Source organism: Salmo salar, chromosome 24, assembly GCF_965601325.2.
Source record: "Salmo salar chromosome 24, fSalSal1, whole genome shotgun sequence".
NCBI classification, from domain to species: domain Eukaryota; kingdom Metazoa; phylum Chordata; class Actinopteri; order Salmoniformes; family Salmonidae; genus Salmo; species Salmo salar.
The window spans coordinates 20148832-20173512 of NC_138314.1; the positions used below are offsets into that span (position 1 = coordinate 20148832).

Here is a 24681-nt window from a genome sequence, read left to right on the forward strand (position 1 = left end):
AAGGTTCAATAATTTAGCTGCTTTTATTTTTAGACTAAACAGAGGTTGAGAAACGTTGGTTGTCATGTCTTACAAGATGCCCAGCGTTAGTCAGGTTAGACGCTGTATTGTAGTTAAAGTGTCTTTGAGAACAGTGGCGTTTGGCCTCTCTCTCTATGTGGAGAAAGCAAGGTGATGCAGTAAGGTGATTAAACACGCCGCTCTGCCTTTCCTTTGTGACTGTGTAATATGTTTGAAAGGCAGAGTTAATCTGTGCAGCCTCTCTGATGCTTCCGTCTCCTCTTCTCTCCTCTCCTCTCTGAGAGCTGGAGGCGGTGCTAATCGCTTGAGCGGCAGCTCTAAGTGGCTGCTGATGTGTTTTCAGGTTAGATCCCGTTAAGTGTGAATAGAAACGTCTAGTAATGGTAATTGCTCTCTACCCACTGGGCACACACTGGTTGAATCAACGTTGTTCTCACGTCATTCCCAACGTGGAATAGATGTTGAATTGACGTCTGTGCCCAGTTGTTCTCCTTATTCCACTGGCATTACCGACCTGTGTAGCACCGATGTGCAGCTTCCCGCCCTCACACACCCACACACTACACACATACACACCCACACACTACACACCCACACACTACACACATACACACTACACACCCACACACTACACACCCACACACTACACACATACACACTACACACATACACACTACACACCCACACACTACACACATACACACCCACACACTACACACCCACACACTACACACATACACACTACACACCCACACACTACACACCCACACACTACACACATACACACTACACACATACACACTACACACCCACACACTACACACATACACACCCACACACTACACACATACACACTACACACCCACACACTACACACCCACACACTACACACCCACACACTACACACATACACACTACACACATACACACTACACACCCACACACTACACACATACACACATACACACCCACACACTACACACATACACCCACACACTACACACATACACACTACACACATACACACTACACACATACACACTACACACATACACACTACACACCCACACACTACACACATACACACCCACACACTACACACCCACACACTACACACATACACACTACACACATACACACTACACACCCACACACTACACACATACACACCCACACACTACACACCCACACATACACACTACACACCCACACACTACACACATACACACTACACACATACACACTACACACTACACACATACACACTACACACCCACACACTACACACATACACACACTACACACATACACACACTACACACATACACACCCACACACTACATACATACACACCCACACACTACACACATACACACCCACACACTACACACATACTCACCCACACACTACACACATACACACCCACACACTACACACATACACACCCACACACCTCACACATACACACTACACACATACACACCCACACACTACATACATACACACCCACACACTACACACATACACACATACACACCCACACACTACACACATACACACACTACACACATACACACACTACACACATACACACCCACACACTACATACATACACACCCACACACTACACACATACACACCCACACACTACACACATACTCACCCACACACTACACACATACACACCCACACACTACACACATACACACCCACACACTACACACATACACACTACACACATACACACCCACACACTACACACATACACACCCACACACTACACACATACACACCCACACACTACACACATACACACAAGACACACATACACACCCACACACTACACACATACACACAAGACACACATACACACCTACACACTACACACATACACACAAGACACACATACACACCTACACACTACACACATACACACAAGACACACATACACACCACACACTACACACATACACACAAGACACACATACACACCCACACACTACACACATACACACTACACACTACACACATACACACTACACACATACACACAAGACACACATACACACCTACACACTACACACATACACACAAGACACACATACACACCCACACACTACACACATACACACTACACACATACACACAAGACACACATACACACCCACACACTACACACATACACACCCACACACTACACACATACACACAAGACACACATACACACCCACACACTACACACATACACACAAGACACACATACACACCCACACACTACACACATACACACAAGACACACATACACACCCACACACTAAGAATGGTGTCTGCGTGGGTTGATATGAACAAATTGGTGTTGAACATTTCTAAAACTAAATGTATTGTATTTGGTTCTAGATATATGCTTGCTGATGATCCCCAATTGAATTTGTCAATGACTAGAACGCATGTAGAGCAAGTGAAAAAACTAAACTACTTTATCATGGTCAGAACACATAGATAATATTGTTATTAAGATGGATAAGGGAATTGCTGTTACAAGAAAATGTTCAGAGTATCTAGCACTCTGAATCAGGTGATTCAATCCCTGGTCCTATCACACTTAGAGTACTGTCCAGTTATATGGTCAATCCCTGGTCCTATCACACTTAGAGTACTGTCCAGTTATATGGTCAATCCCTGGTCCTATCACACTTAGAGTACTGTCCAGTTATATGGTCAATCCCTGGTCCTATCACACTTAGAGTACTGTCCAGTTATATGGTCAATCCCTGGTCCTATCACACTTAGAGTACTGTCCAGTTATATGGCCAATCCCTGGTCCTATCACACTTAGAGTACTGTCCAGTTATATGGTCAATCCCTGGTCCTATCACACTTAGAGTACTGTCCAGTTATATGGTCAATCCCTGGTCCTATCACACTTAGAGTACTGTCCAGTTATATGGCCAATCCCTGGTCCTATCACACTTAGAGTACTGTCCAGTTATATGGTCAATCCCTGGTCCTATCACACTTAGAGTACTGTCCAGTTATATGGTCAATCCCTGGTCCTATCACACTTAGAGTACTGTCCAGTTATATGGTCAATCCCTGGTCCTATCACACTTAGAGTACTGTCCAGTTATATGGCCAATCCCTGGTCCTATCACACTTAGAGTACTGTCCAGTTATATGGTCAATCCCTGGTCCTATCACACTTAGAGTACTGTCCAGTTATATGGTCAATCCCTGGTCCTATCACACTTAGAGTACTGTCCAGTTATATGGTCAATCCCTGGTCCTATCACACTTAGAGTACTGTCCAGTTATATGGTCAATCCCTGGTCCTATCACACTTAGAGTACTGTCCAGTTATATGGTCAATCCCTGGTCCTATCACACTTAGAGTACTGTCCAGTTATATGGTCAATCCCTGGTCCTATCACACTTAGAGTACTGTCTGGTTATATGGTCAATCCCTGGTCCTATCACACTTAGAGTACTGTCCAGTTATATGGTCAATCCCTGGTCCTATCACACTTAGAGTACTGTCCAGTTATATGGTCAATCCCTGGTCCTATCACACTTAGAGTACTGTCCAGTTATATGGTCAATCCCTGGTCCTATCACACTTAGAGTACTGTCCAGTTATATGGTCAATCCCTGGTCCTATCACACTTAGAGTACTGTCCAGTTATATGGTCAATCCCTGGTCCTATCACACTTAGAGTACTGTCCAGTTATATGGTAAATCCCTGGTCCTATCACACTTAGAGTACTGTCCAGTTATATGGTCAATCCCTGGTCCTATCACACTTAGAGTACTGTCCAGTTATATGGTCAATCCCTGGTCCTATCACACTTAGAGTACTGTCCAGTTATATGGTCAATCCCTGGTCCTATCACACTTAGAGTACTGTCCAGTTATATGGTCATCTGCAGCAAAGAAAGATATAAAAAGCTCCAAATGGCTCAGAACAGGGCTGGTAGATTAGCTCTTCATTGCTCTATCCGTATGAATATTATCCAAATGCATCAGAATCTCTCATGGCTTCACGTTGAAAGCAAATTACTATCCAGTCTTCTGATTTTCTTTAAGAATGTTACATTTTTCCAAAAACCACAGTATACTTCAGGCCAGTTAGTACATATTAACAACACGCATAACCACCAAACCAGACAGGTAAATTCAGGGCATCTAAGACAACCCAAGCCAAGGAAAAATTGTCTTAAATATACAGTTTTATATCGAGCCATAGCTGAATTGAACTCTTTACCAATCCATATTTCTCAGGCAAATTGTAAATCCACCTTCAGGAAAAAAACGAAAGAACATCTAATGTGATAGACCATATGACTGGACAGGAAATAGACAACATCAACTGAATGTTAAATGTGTTTCCTGTCAGGTATTTTAATTGTCTACTTGTTAATTGTTTGTAATGTCTTCATTTGTAATTGTTTGTAATGTTTTATTAATTGGTGGAGCCCAGGAAGATTAACGTTACGGTGTTACAGCTAATGGGGACACTATACACATACACACCACACATACACACCCACACACTACACACATACACACCCACACACCACACACACACAGATGTGAATGCGCCATGGAAATATTGTTAGGGTATATCAAGGTAAACTGTTCTTGCAATTAGGCCTATAGTTTATGTATGACGTGTGGTTGTGCCTGCCTGTGTGTGTGCTTGTGTGTTCAAGAGACTGTTTTTAATTGTGTGTGTGTTCAAGTGTGTGAGCGTGTGCATGTGTGTGTGTGTGGCCTACATGGTGTGTTTTGACTGCTGAGATTAATGGCAGAGAGCGAATTCTTTTAAGGCTGTGCGGTGCATCGATTCTGTCATCTTCCACCGTCGCTCTTTGATTTATGCATTTATGCACGTGCTTGTGTTTGCAATATTTTAATGCCCTCTCCAAAGGGTATAAACTTTTAAATGCTTGCATGTAGGGCAGGAGGGACGATAAATAAAGGAGATGTTGGGTTTAGTTTGAAGCAAAGGCTTTTTTCACATTTTCTCGCCTCTCCCTTGCTCTCTCTCTCCGTCATTCCACTCTTCTCTCATTCCACTCTTCTCTCATTCCACTCTGAGAGCCAAGCAGTGAGAGGTGTGTAGTAGAGCAGTCATATAGTAAATCTAATCAAAGAAAGAAGTGCTTTTAAATGTCTGCTGTTCCCCGGGGCAGAACGTCTCTGAGGCTGTCTCTCTGCTCCTACAGCAAGCAGCCCAAACTCAGTCTCAGCCGCCACCAGACGTAATTAATATCGAGCGGGCGCACTGGCCCTCGCTCCCCTCCTTTAATAACAGTGTTAGAACAAAGGTTAATGCTTTGAATCAAATCTCTGTCCTCATCCGTTTCAGTGGAGTTGTGATGCAGGGAGGGGGGAAGCAGAGAGAGATTGGTAATCAACAGGGGGCTTGGAAGGAAGAGAAATTAATTACTGTTCTCCATAAATTCAGTGTCATGTCTCATTTTCCCTAATCCCCTCCCCTTTTACCCTCCCCTACTGGTGCTAGGTGAGAGGTAGGCCACACTAATGAAAAGGCCTCTTAGATGCTAATAACAAATTACCCTCTGTGTCACTTTTGGAAGCTTCTGCTACTGCAGTCAGAGTCTCCTAGCCTCATAGAATGATAGGATCTCTGTGGTTAACCTGGACTCCCTGTCAGACTGCAGGTTAGCCAGGACTCCCCGTCCTAGTCAGACCATTAGACAGCTCTGGAGAGAGAGGAAGCTGGTATCCTGGAGGTGGATTATGTTGGAAGATGGTTGGGTTGTATTGTGTTGTGTTGTATTACTGAGATCTGTATTATGGCCTAGTTTGGGCTGTTTAGAGGGGAACACTGTAGTGTAACTTTTTGCATTGTTTATATCATCCCAAATCTGGCGGGGATTTAGTGGTTTGGCTGGAGTAGGTTGTAAACTGGGCTGGTTCCATTTTTCCCTGAGGCTGTGTTGCTGCTGATCCAGGGCTAGAGCTGAGAAGGGCTGGGTTCTGTTCTGTACTGTTATTTGTCTCAGATCAGACAGACAGACAGGCCAGGAAACATCCCTGTTCATCTCTACTGCCTCTGATCTGGCGGACTCACTAAACACAAATGCTTTGTTTGTAAATGATGTCTGAGTGTTGGAGTGTGCCCCTGGCTAACCGTCAATAAAAGAAAACAAGAAAATTGTGCCGTCTGGTTTGCTTAATACAAGTAATTTTAAATGGTTTATACTTTTACTTTTACTTTTGATACTTAAGTACATTTGTGCAATTCCATTTACTTTTGATACCGAAGTATATTTAAAACCAAATGCTTATAGACTTTTACTCAAGTAGTATTTTACTGGGTGACCTTCACTTTTACATGAGTCATTTTCTATTAAGGTATCTTTACTTTTACTCAAGTATGACAATTGAGTACTTTTCCAACCACTGCTCTACAGGCTTCACATAGACAAGGTAGATGCTGCTGTCATCAAAATATTGGGGTTTTGGGTAATGGACTGCTTTGGTCACATGGTCTGTGGCTCTCACTAGTGTTAAATAAATCACACTTCAACCACCATGTGACTGTCTGTCTGGTCTGTGAGCAGTGGGAACAGACTGGTGGAAGATTCAACCACAATGTGACTGTCTGTCTGGGCTGTGAGCAGTGGGAACAGACTGGTGGAAGATTCAACCACCATGTGACTGTCTGTCTGGGCTGTGAGCAGTGGGAACAGACTGGTGGAAGATTCAACCACCATGTGACTGTCTGTCTGGTCTGTGAGCAGTGGGAACAGACTGGTGGAAGATTCAACCACCATGTGACTGTCTGTCTGGTCTGTGAGCAGTGGGAACAGACTGGTGGAAGATTCAACCACCATGTGACTGTCTGTCTGGTCTGTGAGCAGTGGGAACAGACTGGTGGAAGATTCAACCACCATGTGACTGTCTGTCTGGTCTGTGAGCAGTGGGAACAGACTGGTGGAAGATTCAACCACCATGTGACTGTCTGTCTGGGCTGTGAGCAGTGGGAACAGACTGGTGGAAGATTCAACCACCATGTGACTGTCTGTCTGGTCTGTGAGCAGTGGGAACAGACTGGTGGAAGAAGAGGAAGTCAAACAGTTTTTTCTACTTCAAGGCTCCAAATTATTGAAAGGCCCAGATGTATAGAAATAGTCCATGGCAGATTCAGGGTGGGGGTTTATGTCATTATAGCAACGCTGTGAAAAATAGAGTGTCTGGAGTATTTATGTGTCCTTTTATGATGCTACAGAGCATCTCTGTTGTGTAGACTAGCTCTCTCTAACTCTTTCAACAGAATCTAAGAGAAATCCCTATACTCCACACTTGTGTGCTAACGATTTCCACTGCAAACAAAAAATAAACAATTTGTGTGACTAGAAAATAATGCCACGCTCTTGAGAAATGCAACCGATGAGTGTGTATCATGTGCATTTATGTAAAACCTATTATCCAATTAACAAGTATAGGAACACACAACGATCCCTTGATTATGGGAATACAAAGGAGAGTAGAGTCATGTACTCTGAAAACAGCTTATGTTGAAAAAATGCAAATGGTGTTAAATGAGTGTCTGGTAATGTGTTTGTGTGTAACCCCATGCTGTAGGGCTAGACTAGAGTACTGACGTCTCTCTCTCTCTCTGTCTCTCTCTGTCTCTCTACAGGCATACTTCCGACAGGGTGTTGCCCTTCAGTACCTTGGTCGCCATGCCGATGCGCTGGCCGCCTTTGCGTCGGGGCTGGCCCAAGACCCCAAGAGCCTGCAGCTATTGGTGGGCATGGTGGAGGCTGCCATGAAGTCCCCACTACGAGGTAACGTGTCTCTCATACTGTATGTCTATGTTCTCCTCCCTGCATTTCTAACTGGCGCTACTCTTCCTCCTTCTGTCAGTCAATAAATGTGTCAGTGTGACTCTGGCAGTCTGTCGGGAGTGACTACTGCATATCTTTATATCCATCTGTATTTGCTTGGCAGACTGTCTCCTTGTCTGTCCATGTCAGTGTATTTGTGAAGGAGTCCCCTTGACTGACAGGACTGTTTCACATACTCTAACTACCTGATAAATGTCTTGCCAGTCACGCTGATCAGAAAGATGCTTCTTTATCATAATAATAAGCTTCCAACAATATAGCCCTTGTCTGTGGCTGCCCCTTTTCAAGCCTATTTTCCAAAGCCAAAGTGGACGTATAAGTAGCTTAGTATCCAGGCCAGGGCTTTCAGTAAATTGTGACTTCCCTGCTCCATGATGTGCGTGATATATCAGGAAGCTGCAACGACCTGGCCCTTTGAGGCCCCCTGTCGGGTCCAGACGCATGGGGCCTCCCTCCAAACAAAACTGGAATCCATTTCACTAGTGCAACTGACTGCTGCAGAGGATTTAATAAGCTGCTATCCTAACTCCAACAGAGACTCTGAGTCATCCTGTGCTCTCTCTTTGTCATCACCAAAACCACCAAACTCCTCATATACTATACACATGAATAAATACAAGCCTGTTGTAACAGTTCAACGTTTTACTGGCCTGCACAGGCAGATCACTGGATCCGCATGGCTTTGTTCTGTTATTTTTTGTTCTGTTCAGAGAGGAGTCATTGGGATTTCTCTCAATCCCTGTTAGCAAAAGGCTGTATCTGAATACATGGAAAAAACACAAGCAAAGAGTGAAGAGCCCATCTGAGGTACATTGATTACATAAGCCTTGTCACTGGAAGCGTAACAGTAAAAGGGCTTGGGAGTGGGCCCAGCACCAAACACCAAACACTGTGGACCTGGCTGCTCCTCTCTCAGTAGGAGAGGATAAACTCTTTTTTTCAATCTCTTAATTGTTTACCACGTTTCCCGTGGTGCCAGGGAATGAAGCAGCTAGCAACGGAGGGAGGGAGACAGTCCAAGGTGTGTTGGAGGGGGGTCTATGTCGGGGGATTAAGAGCAATGATCCTCTCAGATTGACTCCTGACACAGGGGGGATAATCAGCGTTACGCCAGCAAACAGGGGGGATAATCAGCGTTACGCCAGCAAACAGGGGGGATAATCAGCGTTACGCCAGCAAACAGGGGGGATAATCAGCATTACGCCAGCAAACAGGGGGGATAATCAGCGTTACGCCAGCAAACGGGGGATAATCAGCGTTACGCCAGCAAACAGGGGGGATAATCAGCGTTACGCCAGCAAACAGGGGGGATAATCAGCGTTACGGCAGCAAACAGGGGGGATAATCAGCGTTACGCCAGCAAACAGGGGGGATAATCAGCGTTACGCCAGCAAACAGGGGGGATAATCAGCGTTACGCCAGCAAACAGGGGGGATAATCAGCGTTACGCCAACAAACAGGGGGGATAATCAGCGTTATGCCAGCAAACAGGGGGGATAATCAGCGTTACACCAGCAAACAGGGGTAGGATAATCAGCGTTACGCCAGCAAACAGGGGGGATAATCAGCGTTATGCCAGCAAACAGGGGTAGGATAATCAGCGTTACGCCAGCAAACAGGGGGGATAATCAGCGTTACGCCAGCAAACAGGGGGGGATAATCAGCGTTACGCCAGCAAACAGGGGTAGGATAATCAGCGTTACGCCAGCAAACAGGGGGGATAATCAGCGTTACGCAGCCAAAGCCATGTGATAAGGGAAAGGAATGAGATCGTTGCTTTCTCTCACTGAAGTCAAAGATGGCTGTTTTCCCCCCAGGCCCTCTTATCGGTGGAGTAACACCCCTTCCAGGATTACCTGGGTATTACCAAACCCACCCATTTAATTTCCCCCTCGCTTGGAGTTTGGTGTCGCCAGGGTCTTACTAAATGAACTAAACTCTTTCTCCACCCTGTTGAATTCAGAGTGTAGTAAGGTATAATAAGGAAGATGACTCTCCATACTGATGATAGACAACAACTAGGAGCAGTCCAGTAGCATCGTGTTGTTTTACGTCTCACTTAACCTGCCTTAAGGACATCCACACAGACATCTCTTTACGATCTCTTTACGCTCCAAATTCACTTGAATGTTTGGTTTTTATTCTGCCATTGGGCATAGCGACACAGATAAAGGTGTGCGCATGCAAACATTGAACGAAGAACACAAATAATTAAAGCAAGAAAACATATTCAAGGCCCTTGTCTTCAAGGAGACCAACAGTGTGTATAATTCCCCTGAAGCTCACTTTATCACCACTATTTGTGTTTACTTGGCTTTAGCATTGCAGTGTTATATTCCCACTGTGGCTTGGCCCAACTTTTCCCCCCACACAATGCATAAAAGACATTTTCCATGAGTCCAGAGCTGAGCAGCAGACAGTGCTCTCATGTGACTCCTACTGTACTGTCCTCCTTTGTGCTTCTCACAACAAAGCTCTCAAAGGAGGGAAAAGTACTCTCAGAACCCTCTCCAGCTCTCTTCTCTGCCGCCTATGATCATCATGTCAGCTTCGAACTCCTCAGATATCAAGGTTTTGATGCATGTTTTTTTCCCACATTGAATATCATTGCGTGAAATTAAAGAGGGGAAACCAGGCCCAGGCAGTAGCCAGTGTTGAGAGCAGATGGGCTTGGTTCGGTTCTGTTTCTCCCATGATCTTGGACCAGCTCTGAAGTTCTCTGAGCGTTGGAGGGGAAAAAATGTCACCATAATTATTATGCATTTTTCCAATTCATTGTTACCAATAGATCACACTATTCATATTATGTAATCTTGGAAGGAGTGATGCAGATACAGAAATATACTACAGAAGTAGAACATCGTAGTAGAAAAGTAGTATAAATGTAATATATAGTATATATATATATATATATATATATATATATATATATACTGTTTAGTATAGATTATGGAGATGCAGACACAAACAGAAGTACAGGAAGGTGTCAGCCCCTCTCAGCAGTCAGCTCTCTGCCTCCTCACAGTCACAGACCCATAGAACAGAATGGGTGGTGGTGATGGCTCGTGAAATGGGAAGGTGAAATGAGTCATAGTTGTATTCAAAGGCAGGGGAAAACAGAATGAATGTACACTACATGGGTTTGTTATCGTCACCAGCCGCCCAGGGGAAATGGTAAAGGCTGTCAAAGCCTACCCTATACCAGACCCAGGCTGAGACCAAGCCTCCTCTATATGAGGCCAAGCCTGAGAGGAGGAGAAGGAACTTTATATGAATGTACTGTATCTGTTTGTGTACATGTGCATACAGCTAGTACATATTGTATGTAGATGATATTTACTCTATGTTTCTGAAAGGACCGGTTGAGAAAGAAGAAAAACAGAGTTTTAGAGAGAAAGAAAGAAAGAAAGAAAGAAAGAAAGAAAGAAAGAGAGAGAGAGAGAGAGAGAGAGAGAGGCAAACAGAGGGTTCTCATTACTTTTCAGCATGGCTTCCCAGGCAGTGTGTACAGTATGTGTGCAGTGGTGTAAAGTACTTAAGTAAAAATACTTTAAAGTACTACTTAAGTAGTTTTTGGGGGTATCTGTACTTTACCATTTATATTTTTTACAACTTTTACTTTTAATGGTCCATTCACACACTTATCAAGAGAACATTCCCAGTCATCCCTACTGCCTCTGATCTGGTGGACTCACTAAACACACATGCTTCATTTGTAAATGATGTCTGAGTGTTGGAGTGCGCCCCTTACTATCCGTAGATAAAATAAAAACAGAAAATGGTGCCGTCTGGTTTGATTATTATAAGGAATTTTTTATTATTTATACTTTTTATACTTTAGTATATTTTAGCAATTACATTTACTTTTGATACTTAAGTATATTTAAAACCAAATACTTTTAGAGTTTTACTTAAGTAGTATTTTACTGGGTGGCTTTTACTTGAGACATTTTCTATTAAGGTATTGTATCTTTACTTTTACTCAAGTATGACAATTGGGTACTTTTTCCACCACTGTATGTGTGTGTTTTATATCCTCTTATGCGGAACGCCTCACCAATATCCAATGGTAGCGCCTGGCGCGAAATACGAAAAACCTTAAAATGCTATAATTTCAATTTCTCAAACATATGACTATTTTACACCATTTGAAAGATAAGACTCTCCTTTATCTAACCACATTGTCCGATTTCAAAAAGGCTTTACAGCAAAACATTAGATTATGTCAGGAGAGTACCCAGCCAGAAATAATCACACACCCATTTTTCAAGCTAGCATATATGTCACAAAAACCAAAACCACAGCTAAATGCAGCACTAACCTTTGATGATCTTCATCAGATGACACTCCTAGGACATTATGTTATACAATACATGCATGTTTTGTTCAATCAAGTTCATATTTATATCAAAAACCAGCTTTTTACATTAGCATGTTTTGTTCAGAACTAGCATACCCACCGCAAACTTCCGGTGAATTTACTAAATTACTCACGATATACGCTGACAAAAAAACATAACAATTATTTAAAGAATTATAGATACAGAACTCCTTTATGCAATCGCGGTGTCCGATTTTAAAATAGCTTTTCGGTGAAAGCACATTTTGCAATATTCTGAGTACATAGCCCGGCCATCATGGCTAGCTATTTTGACACCCACCAAGTTTGACACTCACCAAACTCAGATTTACTATAAGAAAAATTGGATTACCTTTGCTGTTCTTCGTCAGAATGCACTCCCAGGACTTCTACTTCAATAACAAATGTTGTTTTGGTTCGAAATAATCCATAGTTATATTGAAATAGCTCCGTTTTGTTCGTGCGTTCAGGTAACTATCCGAAGGGTGACGCGCCAGCGCGTTTCGTGAAAAACAATGTCAAAATATTCCATTACCGTACTTCGAAGCATGTCAAACGCTGTTTAAAATAAATGTTTATGCTATTTTTCTCGTAAAATAGCGATAATATTCCAACCGGGAGACGTTGTTTTTGTTCAAACAGTGAAAGAAAAAAATGGAGTCGTCTCGTGCACGCACGCGCCAGTGTCATTGTCCTCAGAAGGACCACTCACAAAAACCCCTGCTGTTTTTCGCCCAGAGACTGCAGAGCTATCATTCCACTTTCTGGCGGCTTCCTAGAGCCAATGGAAGCCTTATAAAATGTCATGTTACAGCAGAGATGCTGTATTTTTGATAGAGAGGCTACAGAAGGACAAGAAATGGTCAGACAGGGCACTTCCTGTATGGAATCTTCTCAGGTTTTTGCCTGCCATATGAGTTCTGTTATACTCACAGACACCATTCAAACAGTTTTAGAAACTTTAGAGTGTTTTTTATCCAAATCTACTAATTATATGCATATTCTAGTTTCTGGGCAGGAGTAGTAACCAGATTAAATCAGGTACGTTTTTTATCCGGCTGTGAAAATACTGCCCCCTATCCCAAACAGGATATACATTCAGAGGCCAGTTTATTAGGTACATCACCATCATTCACGAAAATGGTTCGCTCCTACAGACAGTGAGTCACATGGCCATGGCTTGCTATACTGAAGAGAAAAAATACAGACCTTCCATATACCGTAATCTTCAAAAATGTGTGGTTTGATGATTAAATAACAAGAAATCAACTTTCTAGAACATAATAACAATAGACTTCATAAAAAATGCATGACGTGTCACATTGACCCCAATATGCATTGAGGCGTCGAGGCGTTCATGTACTGTTCGATTGAATGTTAGACGGGGCAAAACAAGTGGCCTAAGTGACGTTGAGCGTGTTATGATCGTCGGTGCCAGGCGCGCCGGTTCCAGCACCTCAGAAACGGCTGGCCTCCTGGGCTTTTCACGCACAACAGTGTCTAGGGTTTACCAAGAATGGTGCAACAAACCAAAAACATACAGTCAGTGGCAGTCCGTTGATGAGAGGTCGAAGGAGAATGGAAAGAATCGTGCAAAATAACAGGCGGCCCACAAACAGGCAAATAACAGAGCAGCACAACAGTGGTGTGCAGAACGGCATCTCAGAACGCACAACTCGGATCCGGATGGGCTATTGCAGCAGACGACCACACTGGGTTCCACTCCTATCAGCTAAAACAGGACGAAGCGGTTTCAGTGGGCACGTGATCACCAAAACTGAAAATTGAGGAGTGGAAAAACATTGCCTGGTCCGGCAAATCCCAGTTCCTGTTTCATCATGCTGATGTCATGGCTGCTGGCGGAGTCAGGGTTTGGCGTAAGCAGTGTGTGTGTGTGTGTGTGTGTGTGTGTGTGTGTGTGTGTGTGTGTGTGTGTGTGTGTGTGTGTGTGTGTGTGTGTGTGTGTGTGTGTGTGCGTGTGTGCGTGCGTGCGTGCGTGCGTGCGTGCGTGCGTGCGTGCGTGCGTGCGTGTTTGTTCCTGCTCATCCTCCTGATGTGTGTGAGACACTGCAGTGCAGGGCTATCACTGACGTTGCCCTAACTACCTGTTTATGGATCCAGCAGCCGTGACACTTTTTACTGGTATTTCAATGTTTGATTTATGACACCACTCTGTGTGTCACTTTAAATGCAATTACCAGCTATGAATGGATATGATATGCACACGCCGTCTCTGCCAGCGCTACATTCTTCCAACCGCTGGAAAACAAGTGATGCTCTTGAAAGAGCATCATCAATTCTATTTTTGAGGGCTTGTGTGGAGCCTGGAGACGTGTTTCATATTGTGTGTGTGGTGAATATTAGATTCCAAGTGGGTGGCTTGGTACCAGAATATTCAGGTAGCGTTCATGTGTATTTTGTTATTTGTCCGATGAGTGTCATGGTCTTTAAGTGCATGGGTATTACTGATATAGTAACAGATGTATAGTACTCCTGACTGCAGGCATGATCTGCCTTGTGCAGGTACAGTACTACAGAAAACCTCTGTGGGAGAGGAGTTGACCTAATTAACTGGAACTCTGCTCACAATATTTGCACAAGGGGCATGAGTATAGTTATGCCCCATCCCCCTTCACATACACACGCTTGCACTCACATACAGTACACACACTCACACATACAGTACACACACTCACACATACAGTACACACACTCACACATACATAAGATGTCACCCCTGTTCCCCTGTCAGCCCCAGTCTGCTGCCAAGGCTGTAGTCTGCCAGCGGGCTGTCGGTCTGTCTGTCTGGCTGTCTGGCTGGCTGGCTGGCTGGCTGGCTCAGTAAACTAGAGGGGCTGTGGATCCCAAAAGCCTACGTGGCCCACCATTGATTTATGTCATTGTGTGCATTTTCAGCCTTCCCAGAGGTCACCTCGTGTGTCTCCTCTCCGCATTCCTCTGCCTCTGTCCCCTGAGTTACCAGCAGCATGTTCGCAATCACTTTTAACACTCAGCGGCCCTCAAAATCCACTCAGGCTTCTCTTCTCTCTCAAACTGCAATATCATTTCAAAGCAGTATAATTTCACTCTGCGTCAGAGGATGTGTAAACACAACGTTTTTATATAGTGGTGTTTGAATTTTCCCGAGATTAAATTGTCTATAATAGTTAAACCTGTCAATGGTGTATTCATTTGCTTGTCTTGTTGTGATGTTGTCAGTGAAATCCATGTTCTAAGGACATCAGTCAGACACGCTCGATAAAAGACACATTGATTGCTCTCCCTAAAACACATTAGATGCACTAGGACTGGGATGAGTTCAGATGGAGCTATTGAGATTTATCTTGAAACATACTCAGGTGAACAAATCAACATGGCTAATGTGCAGTCATTTACCCAAGCTGCATACAGTCATTGTTGGTGAGCTATGGAACACCTTGTGTATTCCATGAAACTGAAAGGAATGCAAAAAAGCTATCTGAATGAGTCCAGTTCTTCTCATCATGACCCCCCCCCCTCCCTCCACACAGAGTCACTGGAACCCACCTACCAGCAGCTGCAGAAGATGAAACTGGACAAGAGTCCGTTCGTGGTGGTGTCAGTGATTGGTCAAGAGCTGCTGACAGCGGCCCACCATACCGCCTCCGTGGTGGTACTGGAGTCCGCATTAAAGATCGGCACCTGCAGCCTCAAGCTGCGCGGCTCCGTCTTCTCAGCGCTCAGCAGTGCCCACTGGTCCCTGGGCAATACCGAGAAGAGCACCGGATACATGCAGCAAGACCTGGAGGTCTCCAAAACACTAGGTAAGAGACAAGAGTGTGTGTTTATGTGTGTGTGTATGTCTGTTGTTATCTGTGTGTATGTGGGTGCCTCTAACTACAGCATATCTGTCCCTGAGTTTCTGTGTGTGAGGAAGCCCAGATTGGCTGGACTCTCCTGGCCCCACACAGTTTGACACATGAGTGGGCAGAGCAGAGCAGCATGAGAAAGGGTCTGGAGTGGTGCAGAGCACTGTGGTTATCAGGTAGAGTGCCTGGCTCTGGCCCTGTCTGGGGGGCCTGTCTGTCAGATATAATAAGGCCTCTCCCTCATCCCACTGGGGCCTGGAGATCAGGTCTAGCAGGTCTACCTGTAGTCTGTCTGTTAGTCAGTTAGCTGCTCCCTCTACTGTGGAGCTTTGTCTGTACAGCAGCTTAGAATGCCCAGCGCTCCATTTAAGGACATAATGGGATGTCAGTGTCAAGGAGCTCCATCGCATCACTGCATCACTGCTCTAAGATGGTAGAGGATCGGGACTGCCCTGTGAAGACCCACCCTACACTGAATGACAGCACATTTAGTTGTGACTTTCCCGTTGTACTGTATATACAGTGAGGGAAAAAAATATTTGATCCCCTGCTGATTTTGTACGTTTGCCCACTGACAAAGAAATGATCAGTCTATAATTTTAATGGTAGGTTTATTTGAACAGTGAGAGACAGAATAACAACAAAAAAATCCAGAAAAACGCATGTCAAAAATGTTATAAAATGATTTGCATTTTAATGAGGGAATAAGTATTTGACCCCTCTGCAAAACATGACTTAGTACTTGGTGGCAAAACCCTTGTTGGCAATCACAGAGGTCAGACGTTTCTTGTAGTTGGCCACCAGGTTTGCACACATCTCAGGAGGGATTTTGTCCCACTCCTCTTTGCAGATCTTCTCCAAGTCATTAAGGTTTCGAGGCTGATGTTTGGCAACTCGAACCTTCAGCTCCCTCCACAGATTTTCTATGGGATTAAGGTCTGGAGACTGGCTAGGCCACTCCAGGACCTTAATGTGCTTCTTCTTGAGCCACTCCTTTGTTGCCTTGGCCGTGTGTTTTGGGTCATTGTCATGCTGGAATACCCATCCACGATCCATTTTCAATGCCCTGGCTGAGGGAAGGAGGTTCTCACCCAAGATTTGACGGTACATGGCCCCGTCCATCGTCCCTTTGATGCAGTGAAGTTGTCCTGTCCCCTTAGCAGAAAAACACCCCCAAAGCACAATGTTTCCACCTCCATGTTTGACGGTGGGGATGGTGTTCTTGGGGTCATAGGCAGCATTCCTCCTCCTCCAAACACGGCGAGTTGAGTTGATGCCAAAGAGCTCCATTTTGGTCTCATCTGACCGCAACACTTTCACCCAGTTGTCCTCTGAATCATTCAGATGTTCACTGGCAAACTTCAGACAGGCATGTATATGTGCTTTCTTGAGCAGGGGGACCTTGCGGGCGCTGCAGGATTTCAGTCCTTCACGGCGTAGTGTGTTACCAATTGTTTTCTTGGTGACTATGGTCCTAGCTGCCTTGAGATCATTGACAAGATCCTCCCGTGTAGGGTTGATTCCTCACCGTTTTCATGATCATTGCAAATCTACGAGTTGAGATCTTGCATGGAGCCCCAGGCCAAGGGAGATTGACAGTTCTTTTGTGTTTCTTCCATTTGCAAATAATTGCACCAACTGTTGTCACCTTCTCACCAAGCTGCTTGGCGAGGGTCTTGTAGCCCATTCCAGCCTTGTGTAGATCTACAATCTTGTCCCTGACATCCTTGGAGAGCTCTTTGGTCTTGGCCATGGTGGAGAGTTTGGAATCTGATTGATTGATTGATTGATTGCTTGCTTCTGTGGACAGGTGTCTTTTATACAGGTAACAAGCTGAGATTAGGAGCACTCCCTTTAAGAGTGTGCTCCTAATCTCAGCTCGTTACCTGTATAAAAGACACCTGGGAGCCAGAAATCGTTCTGATTGAGAGGGGGTCAAATTCTTATTTCCCTCATTAAAATGCAAATCAATTTATAACATTTTTGACATGCGTTTTTCTGGATATTTTTGTTGTTATTCTGTCTCTCACTGTTCAAATAAACCTACTATTAAAATTATAGACTGATCATTTCTTTGTCCAGTGGGCAAACGTAAAAAATCAGCAGGAGATCAAATACTTTTTTCCCTCACTGTAACCTGAGTGGTAAACAAACAAGGATACAGATGATTGTATTGGAAGTTAAAAGGTATTGATTATGATCTCAGATGAATTGTATAGAGTACATTGTTTTCTGTCCTTTTCTATCCTGTTCTGGAGTGACCTTCCCTTACTTGTCCTCTCTTCTCTCTGCTCTCCTCATCTCCAGGTGACCAAACAGGTGAATGTCGTGCCCATGGTAACCTGGGCTCAGCATTCTTCTCCAAGGGGAACTACCGCGAGGCCCTGACTAACCATCGCCACCAGCTGGTCCTGGCCATGAAGCTCAAGGACAGGGAGGTAAGCGACTGAGACACACAGGGCCCACAGCCCACTGTGTCCTCTACCTAATACTCCTGGGAGTTTTTGCTGATCTTTTCCAGGTGGTAGTATGTAAGGTAAATCCATCATGTAGTTTTAGGTTATCTTCTGCAATAGAAGGAGGGGTGAGGGCATGTGGGGAATGGATGGCTGGTGTCTTTTCTCTGCTTCCGTTAGTGGTTGTAATAGTGGTGTGTCCTGCAGCTTTCCTGTCCTCTGTCTTGGTTGTTCAGAGGGTGAATCAAGGGTAAGACAGAAAGGCAGGAATGCTCTGCTGCTGGTTCTCCCATCAGAGAGAGAGAGAGAGGGATGGGAAGTGGGTTAGGAGAACAAATGAAGGTGACGAGGCGAGGGAGAGATATGTGGAGAGACCAATGGGAGGGTCTTAAGTAACAGCTTGTGCTCCTCGTTATCAATGCAAAACATTTATGCAGATATTATGCATATATTTATCCTGTTCATGTTTCAGTAAAACTGGGGTTTTGGCAATGTATGCTACTTAACCTCTTGGGGCTAGGTGGGACGCTAGCGTGCCACCCGTGGTGCACTCCATCAACAGCAGGTGCATTTCAAGAGCGGCAAATTTGAATCCAAATAAATGTCAAAATTCAAATTTTTCAAAAATACAACTATGTTACACCATTTGAAAGATAAACATCTCCTTAATCTAACCACGTTTTACGATTTCAAAAAGGTTTTACGGCGAAAGCATAAATTTAGAGTATGTTAGGACAGTACATTTACAAGAGTTGTGTGTAATGTTTTGTCAAGTCAAAGACAGGGTCACCAAAACCATAAAACCAGCTAAAATGATGCACTAACCTTTTACAATCTCCATCAGATGACACTCCTAGGACATTATGTTAGACAATGCATGCATTTTTAGTTCTATCAAGTTCATTTTTATATCCAAAAACAGCGTTTTACTATGGCATTGATGTTGAGGAAATCGTTTCCCTCCAATAACCGGCAGTCAAGTCAGCGTCAGAAATTAAATAATTAAAATTAGAAAACATTTGTAAAATATTATATTGTCATTTAAAGAATTATAGATTTACATCTCTTGAACGCAATCAACTTGCCAGATTTAAAAATAACCTTACTGGGAAATCACACTTTGCAATAATCTGAGCACTGCGCCCAGAAAAATACGCGTTGCGATACAGACTAGACGTCATGTTGGGGAGATCTAAAATCGAAAATACTATGTAAATAATCCATTACCTTTGATTCTCTTCATCAGATGTCACTTCCAGGTATCACAGGTCCATAACGAATGTAGTTTTGTTCAAAAAAGCTCATCATTTATGTCCAAAAATCTCCGTCTCGTTAGCACATGATGTAAGCCAGCCGGACTTCTCGTCATGAACGAGGGGAAAAAATATATTTCCGTTCGTTCAAACATGTCAAACGTTGTATAGCATAAATCATTAGGGCCTTTTTTAACCAGAACATGAATAATATTCAAGGTGGACGAATGCATACTCTTTTATAACGTATTGGAACGAGGGTACCCAACATGAACTAGCGCGCCAGGTGTCTAATGGGACATCACCGTTCCATGGCTCTTGTTCGGTCAGATCTCCCTCCAGAAGATGATGAGGGAGAGAGAAAAAACAACAGATGAGGGAGAAAGACAAAAACAGAAGGACGAGGGAGAAAAAAACAACAGATGAGGGAGGGAGAAAAAACAACAGATGAGGGAGGAAGAAAAAACAACAGATGAGGGAGAAAGAAAAAACAACAGATGAGGGAGAGAGAGAGAAAACAACAAATGAGGGAGAGAGAAAAAACAACAGATGAGGGAGAAAGAAAAAACAACAGATGAGGGAGAGAGAAAAAAAACAACAGATGAGGGAGAGAGAAAAAACAACAGATGAGGGAGAGAGAAAAAACAACAGATGAGGGAGAGAGAAAAAACAACAGATGAGGGAGAAAGAAAAAACAACAGATGAGGGAGAGAGAAAAAACAACAGATGAGGGAGAGAGAAAAAACAACAGATGAGGGAGAGAGAAAAAACAACAGATGAGGGAGAGAGAAAAAACAACAGATGAGGGAGGAAGAAAAAACAACAGATGAGGGAGAGAGAAAAAACAACAGATGAGGGAGAGAGAAAAAACAACAGATGAGGGAGAGAGAAAAAACAACAGATGAGGGAGAGAGAAAAACAACAGATGAGGGAGAGAGAAAAAACAACAGATGAGGGAGGAAGAAAAAACAACAGATGAGGGAGGAAGAAAAAAACAACAGATGAGGGAGGAAGAAAAAACAACAGATGAGGGAGAGAGAAAAAACAACAGATGAGGGAGGAAGAAAAAACAACAGATGAGGGAGGAAGAAAAAACAACAGATGAGGGAGGAAGAAAAAAACAACAGATGAGGGAGAGAGAAAAAACAACAGATGAGGGAGGAAGAAAAAACAACAGATGAGGGAGAGAGAAAAAACAACAGATGAGGGAGAGAGAAAAAACAACAGATGAGGGAGGAAGAAAAAACAACAGATGAGGGAGAGAGAAAAAAAATAGAGGTAGAGCATGAGGGAAGGTAGACAGAGGAGGAGGGAGGGCCAGAGAGTGAGAAAATGGGCAAGTTTCTTTCTCTCTGTCTGTCTCTGTCTTTCTCTCTCTCTCTTTCTGACCTCTGACCTTGCCTGACCTCTGTGGTGTTTGTGGGGGGTGACAGGAATTTGTTCTTGCACAGTTCCCATCACCCAGCTCAGAGAGAAGAATTCCCCTGCTTCCCCCCATACAACCCTGCTTCCCCCCATCCCTCCCTGCTTCCCCTCCCTCCATGGTTCCCCCCGTACTCCCCTGCTTCCCCCATCCCGCCCTTCTTCCCCCATCCCTCCCTACTTCCCCCATTTCCCCCTGCTTCCCCCAATCCCTCCCTGCTTCCCCCATCCCCCCTGCTTCCCCATTCCACCCTGCTTCCCCATCCCTCCCTGCTTCCCCTATTCCTCCCTGCTTTCCCCATCCCTCCCTGCTTTCCCCATCCCTCCCTGCTTCCCCCATCCCTCCCTGCTTCCCCAGTCTCTTATCATCCCCGGCCGCTTCAACTGTTTGTTTTCCCAGATATCAGGAGACGTTTAAACACTCCAGTTTACTGCTCTTAAAGATGGGAAAGATGGAACATCTTGAAGGGAATTGTGGTATGTGGATGTACTGTGGGGGTTGTGTTAGAGAGGGGGAGAGAAATGAAAGGAAAGAGAGAATGGGATGGGTGGTTTAAAAGGCGAAGGGCAAAGCTACAGCTAACAGCCAGAGGCTCCCTCACATTTCTCACACAAATACCTCCAGATAGATAGACCCAGAGGTGTCAGTATGAGACCACAGCCATCAGTAGGCCTATACCTATGCCTGTCATGCACACAGGTTAAGTTACAGCAGTGTTAGGGTGAGGTGTATTTAAAGCTGCAATCCATAGCGGTGAAACTGCCACGTCAATACTACAATAAAACCCATTTCTTCCCCTCAGACGTCATTGCGCGTGCGGTAGAACAGCAGAGTATGTACCCAAAACATGTTTGACCACGATGCTGGATGCTGATTTCCTTCAAACAGAAACTATAACAAATGCACCTGAAATCATCCACATATGATGCATTTTACATCATACAGTATGAGCATCATATGTGGAAGATTTCTGTATTCTGAAACACATAGCCCTCTGAGTAAGTATTGTATTAGTAATTATACTCTTTACTTTACCCCAGTGCAGGTAGTGTTCCCCATAGTAGGTGGTTTTCTCACATACACATGATACTGCTATTCTACTGTATTACTCCAGTATTGCTATAGTACTACTACTACTAGCCTTTACCCAGTACAATGCAGTGTCATGCAGCCTGGCTGTGGCTGTGATGGGGCAGCAGAGAGAGACAGAAGACAGAGATGTTCCTGAGAGCTTCTCCATAAATCACTAGCAGTAATTGGATCCTGTTTTTATCAGTAGAGTAGCGCACCACCTCTCTTTCATCTCCTAATGCTCTGCCCTGACCAGACGCTGCTGCTGCTGCCAGACTGATGGTCCTCATGTCTACTACCTGGTCACTGGCCTTAATCCTACATAATGCTTCTGACCACTGTGCCAGCCATTATGACTTATTCACTTTCCACTTACTCTACCGTATGATTGTGACCAAAGTCCCTGTTGTCTGCAAGCTTGTACAGCTTTCCTATATTTTGAAATGATTACTGCTCTTTAAGATGGAAAATCTTGAAGGGAATTATGGTATAATTGGCTTTGTGGATGTACTGTGTGGTTGTGTTAGAGAGGGGCAGAGAAATGGAAGGAAACAGAGAGGGATGGGCGGTTTAAAAGGCGAGGGGGAAAGCTGCTAGTGTTCTCAGTGAGAGGAGAGGGGGAACCTGGAAATGGCTCCTGGAGTGCAGCGTTTTGTCATCCGCGACCGTGACTCGCTCTGAGCTGTAGTGCAAGCCAGTGAGGTTACACTGACCACAGAGTTTGTGTTTTTCTTAACTCGCAGCCTTTGGAAATATCTTTAGCAGATTTTCAGCTGTCAGGTATTCTGGAGATATAACATAAACACACTCTCTCCTCCATCCAGCCATATGTGGCCCTGCCAAGTCCTTCCATACAGTAGGTTAATGTGGCCCCACCTTGTCTACTCTGTCTCTTCATAGCAACTGTCTAACTGAACAGCTTCATGTTATTCTCCTGACACACTCTGATGGTAAAACTCTCCTCTCCTCTCCTCTCCTCTCCTCTCCTCTCTCTCCTCTCCTCTCCTCTCCTCTCCTCTCCTCTCCTCTCCCTCTCCTCTCCCTCTCCCTCTCCTCTCCTCTCCTCTCCTCTCCTGTGTTTGCATGTGACGTCCTAGTCTTAAATAGTAGTGTTGGCTTGAGCGAGGTAACCCCTAATTTGGGGTGTGAGTATTTAGGAGAAACTGAGGCGGGCTGGCGATGGTACACTCTGTAATTACGTTACCCTGTGATGTTAAAACGAGATTATGCTGCTGCTCTGCTGCTGGCTCCCCCAACGGCAATGGAAATCATAAACACAGCAAAAGAGGTTAGGTAGGGGAGAGCAATGTTTTGTTTTCCATTGGGGTCTACAGTTTCTAACTGTCTCCCTATAGAACTCCTCCCACCTCTATCTGCCTGTTTGTCTACTCTTTGTCTTTTCCTTTGCTTGATCTGCTAAAAGGAATTCCTACAAACTAACTTAACCCATTACTCTCTAGGTGACATGGATCATCTATGCCCTCCCACTGTCCAGCTGGCTTAATGGGGAATTTAGGGAAGGGTTATGGAAGAGGAGAGAGGAGAGGGGAGAAAGGAGAGGGGAGAGGAGAGGGGGAGAGGAGAGGGGAGAGGAGAGAAAGGAGAGGGGAGAAAGGAGAGGGGAGAGGAGAGGGGAGAGGAGAGGGGTGAGGAGAGGGGAGAGGAGAGAGGAGTGAGGAGAGGGGAGAGGAGAGGGGAGAGAGGAGAGGGGAGAAAGGAGAGGGGAGAGGAGAGGGGAGAGGAGAGGGGAGAGGAGAGAGGAGTGAGGAGAGGGGAGAGGAGAGGGGAGAGAGGAGAGAGGAGAGGGGTGAGGAGGGGAGAGGGGAGAGAGAGGGGAGAGGGAGAGAGGAGAGGGGGTGAGGAGAGGGGAGAGAGGAGAGGAGAGGGGAGAGAGGAGAGAAGAGGGGGAGAGGGGAGAGAGGAGAGGGGAGAGAGGAGAGGAGAGGGGAGGGAGAGGAGAGAGGGGAGAGGAGAGGGGAGAGAGGAGAGGGGAGAGAGGAGAGGGGTGAGGAGAGGGGAGAGAGGAGAGGAGAGGGGAGAGAGGAGAGGAAGAGGGGAGAGGGGAGAGGGGAGGAGAGGGAGAGAGAGAGAGAGGGAGAGGGGAGAGAGGAGAGAGGGGAGAGGAGAGGGGAGAGAGGGGCCTGTTAATGGGAGGTGTGTGTGTGGAGGGGTGGGCCTGGTGGGTGTTCCTGGGGTCAGGGTTAGTCAGTGTTTATCAGCGCTGCAGCTGAGGACGGGGATAATTATGGAATCATTAGGGGCACTGGTGCCTCAGCTGCCTTTATGGGGCCTGCTCTAATAGGGGGAGGCAGGGGGAGGGCCTGGCACCCATGTCCCTTCTCCTCTCCCTGTCATGCCTCGCTCCCCCTTC

At 44.9% G+C, this 24681-nt stretch overlaps 1 protein-coding gene across 3 annotated transcripts in view; it reads left to right on the forward strand.

Moving 5' to 3' along the window:
* Positions 1-24681, forward strand: part of LOC106585320 (tetratricopeptide repeat protein 28) — a 463550-nt gene that overhangs the window by 234796 nt on the left and 204073 nt on the right. For all 3 annotated transcript variants that reach the window (XM_082968562.1, XM_045706964.2, XM_045706965.2), the window contains 3 exons: positions 7692-7839; positions 15790-16062; positions 18415-18545. In XM_082968562.1, coding sequence (XP_082824688.1) covers positions 7692-7839; positions 15790-16062; positions 18415-18545 — 552 coding nt within the window. The remainder of the gene's footprint in view (positions 1-7691; positions 7840-15789; positions 16063-18414; positions 18546-24681) is intronic.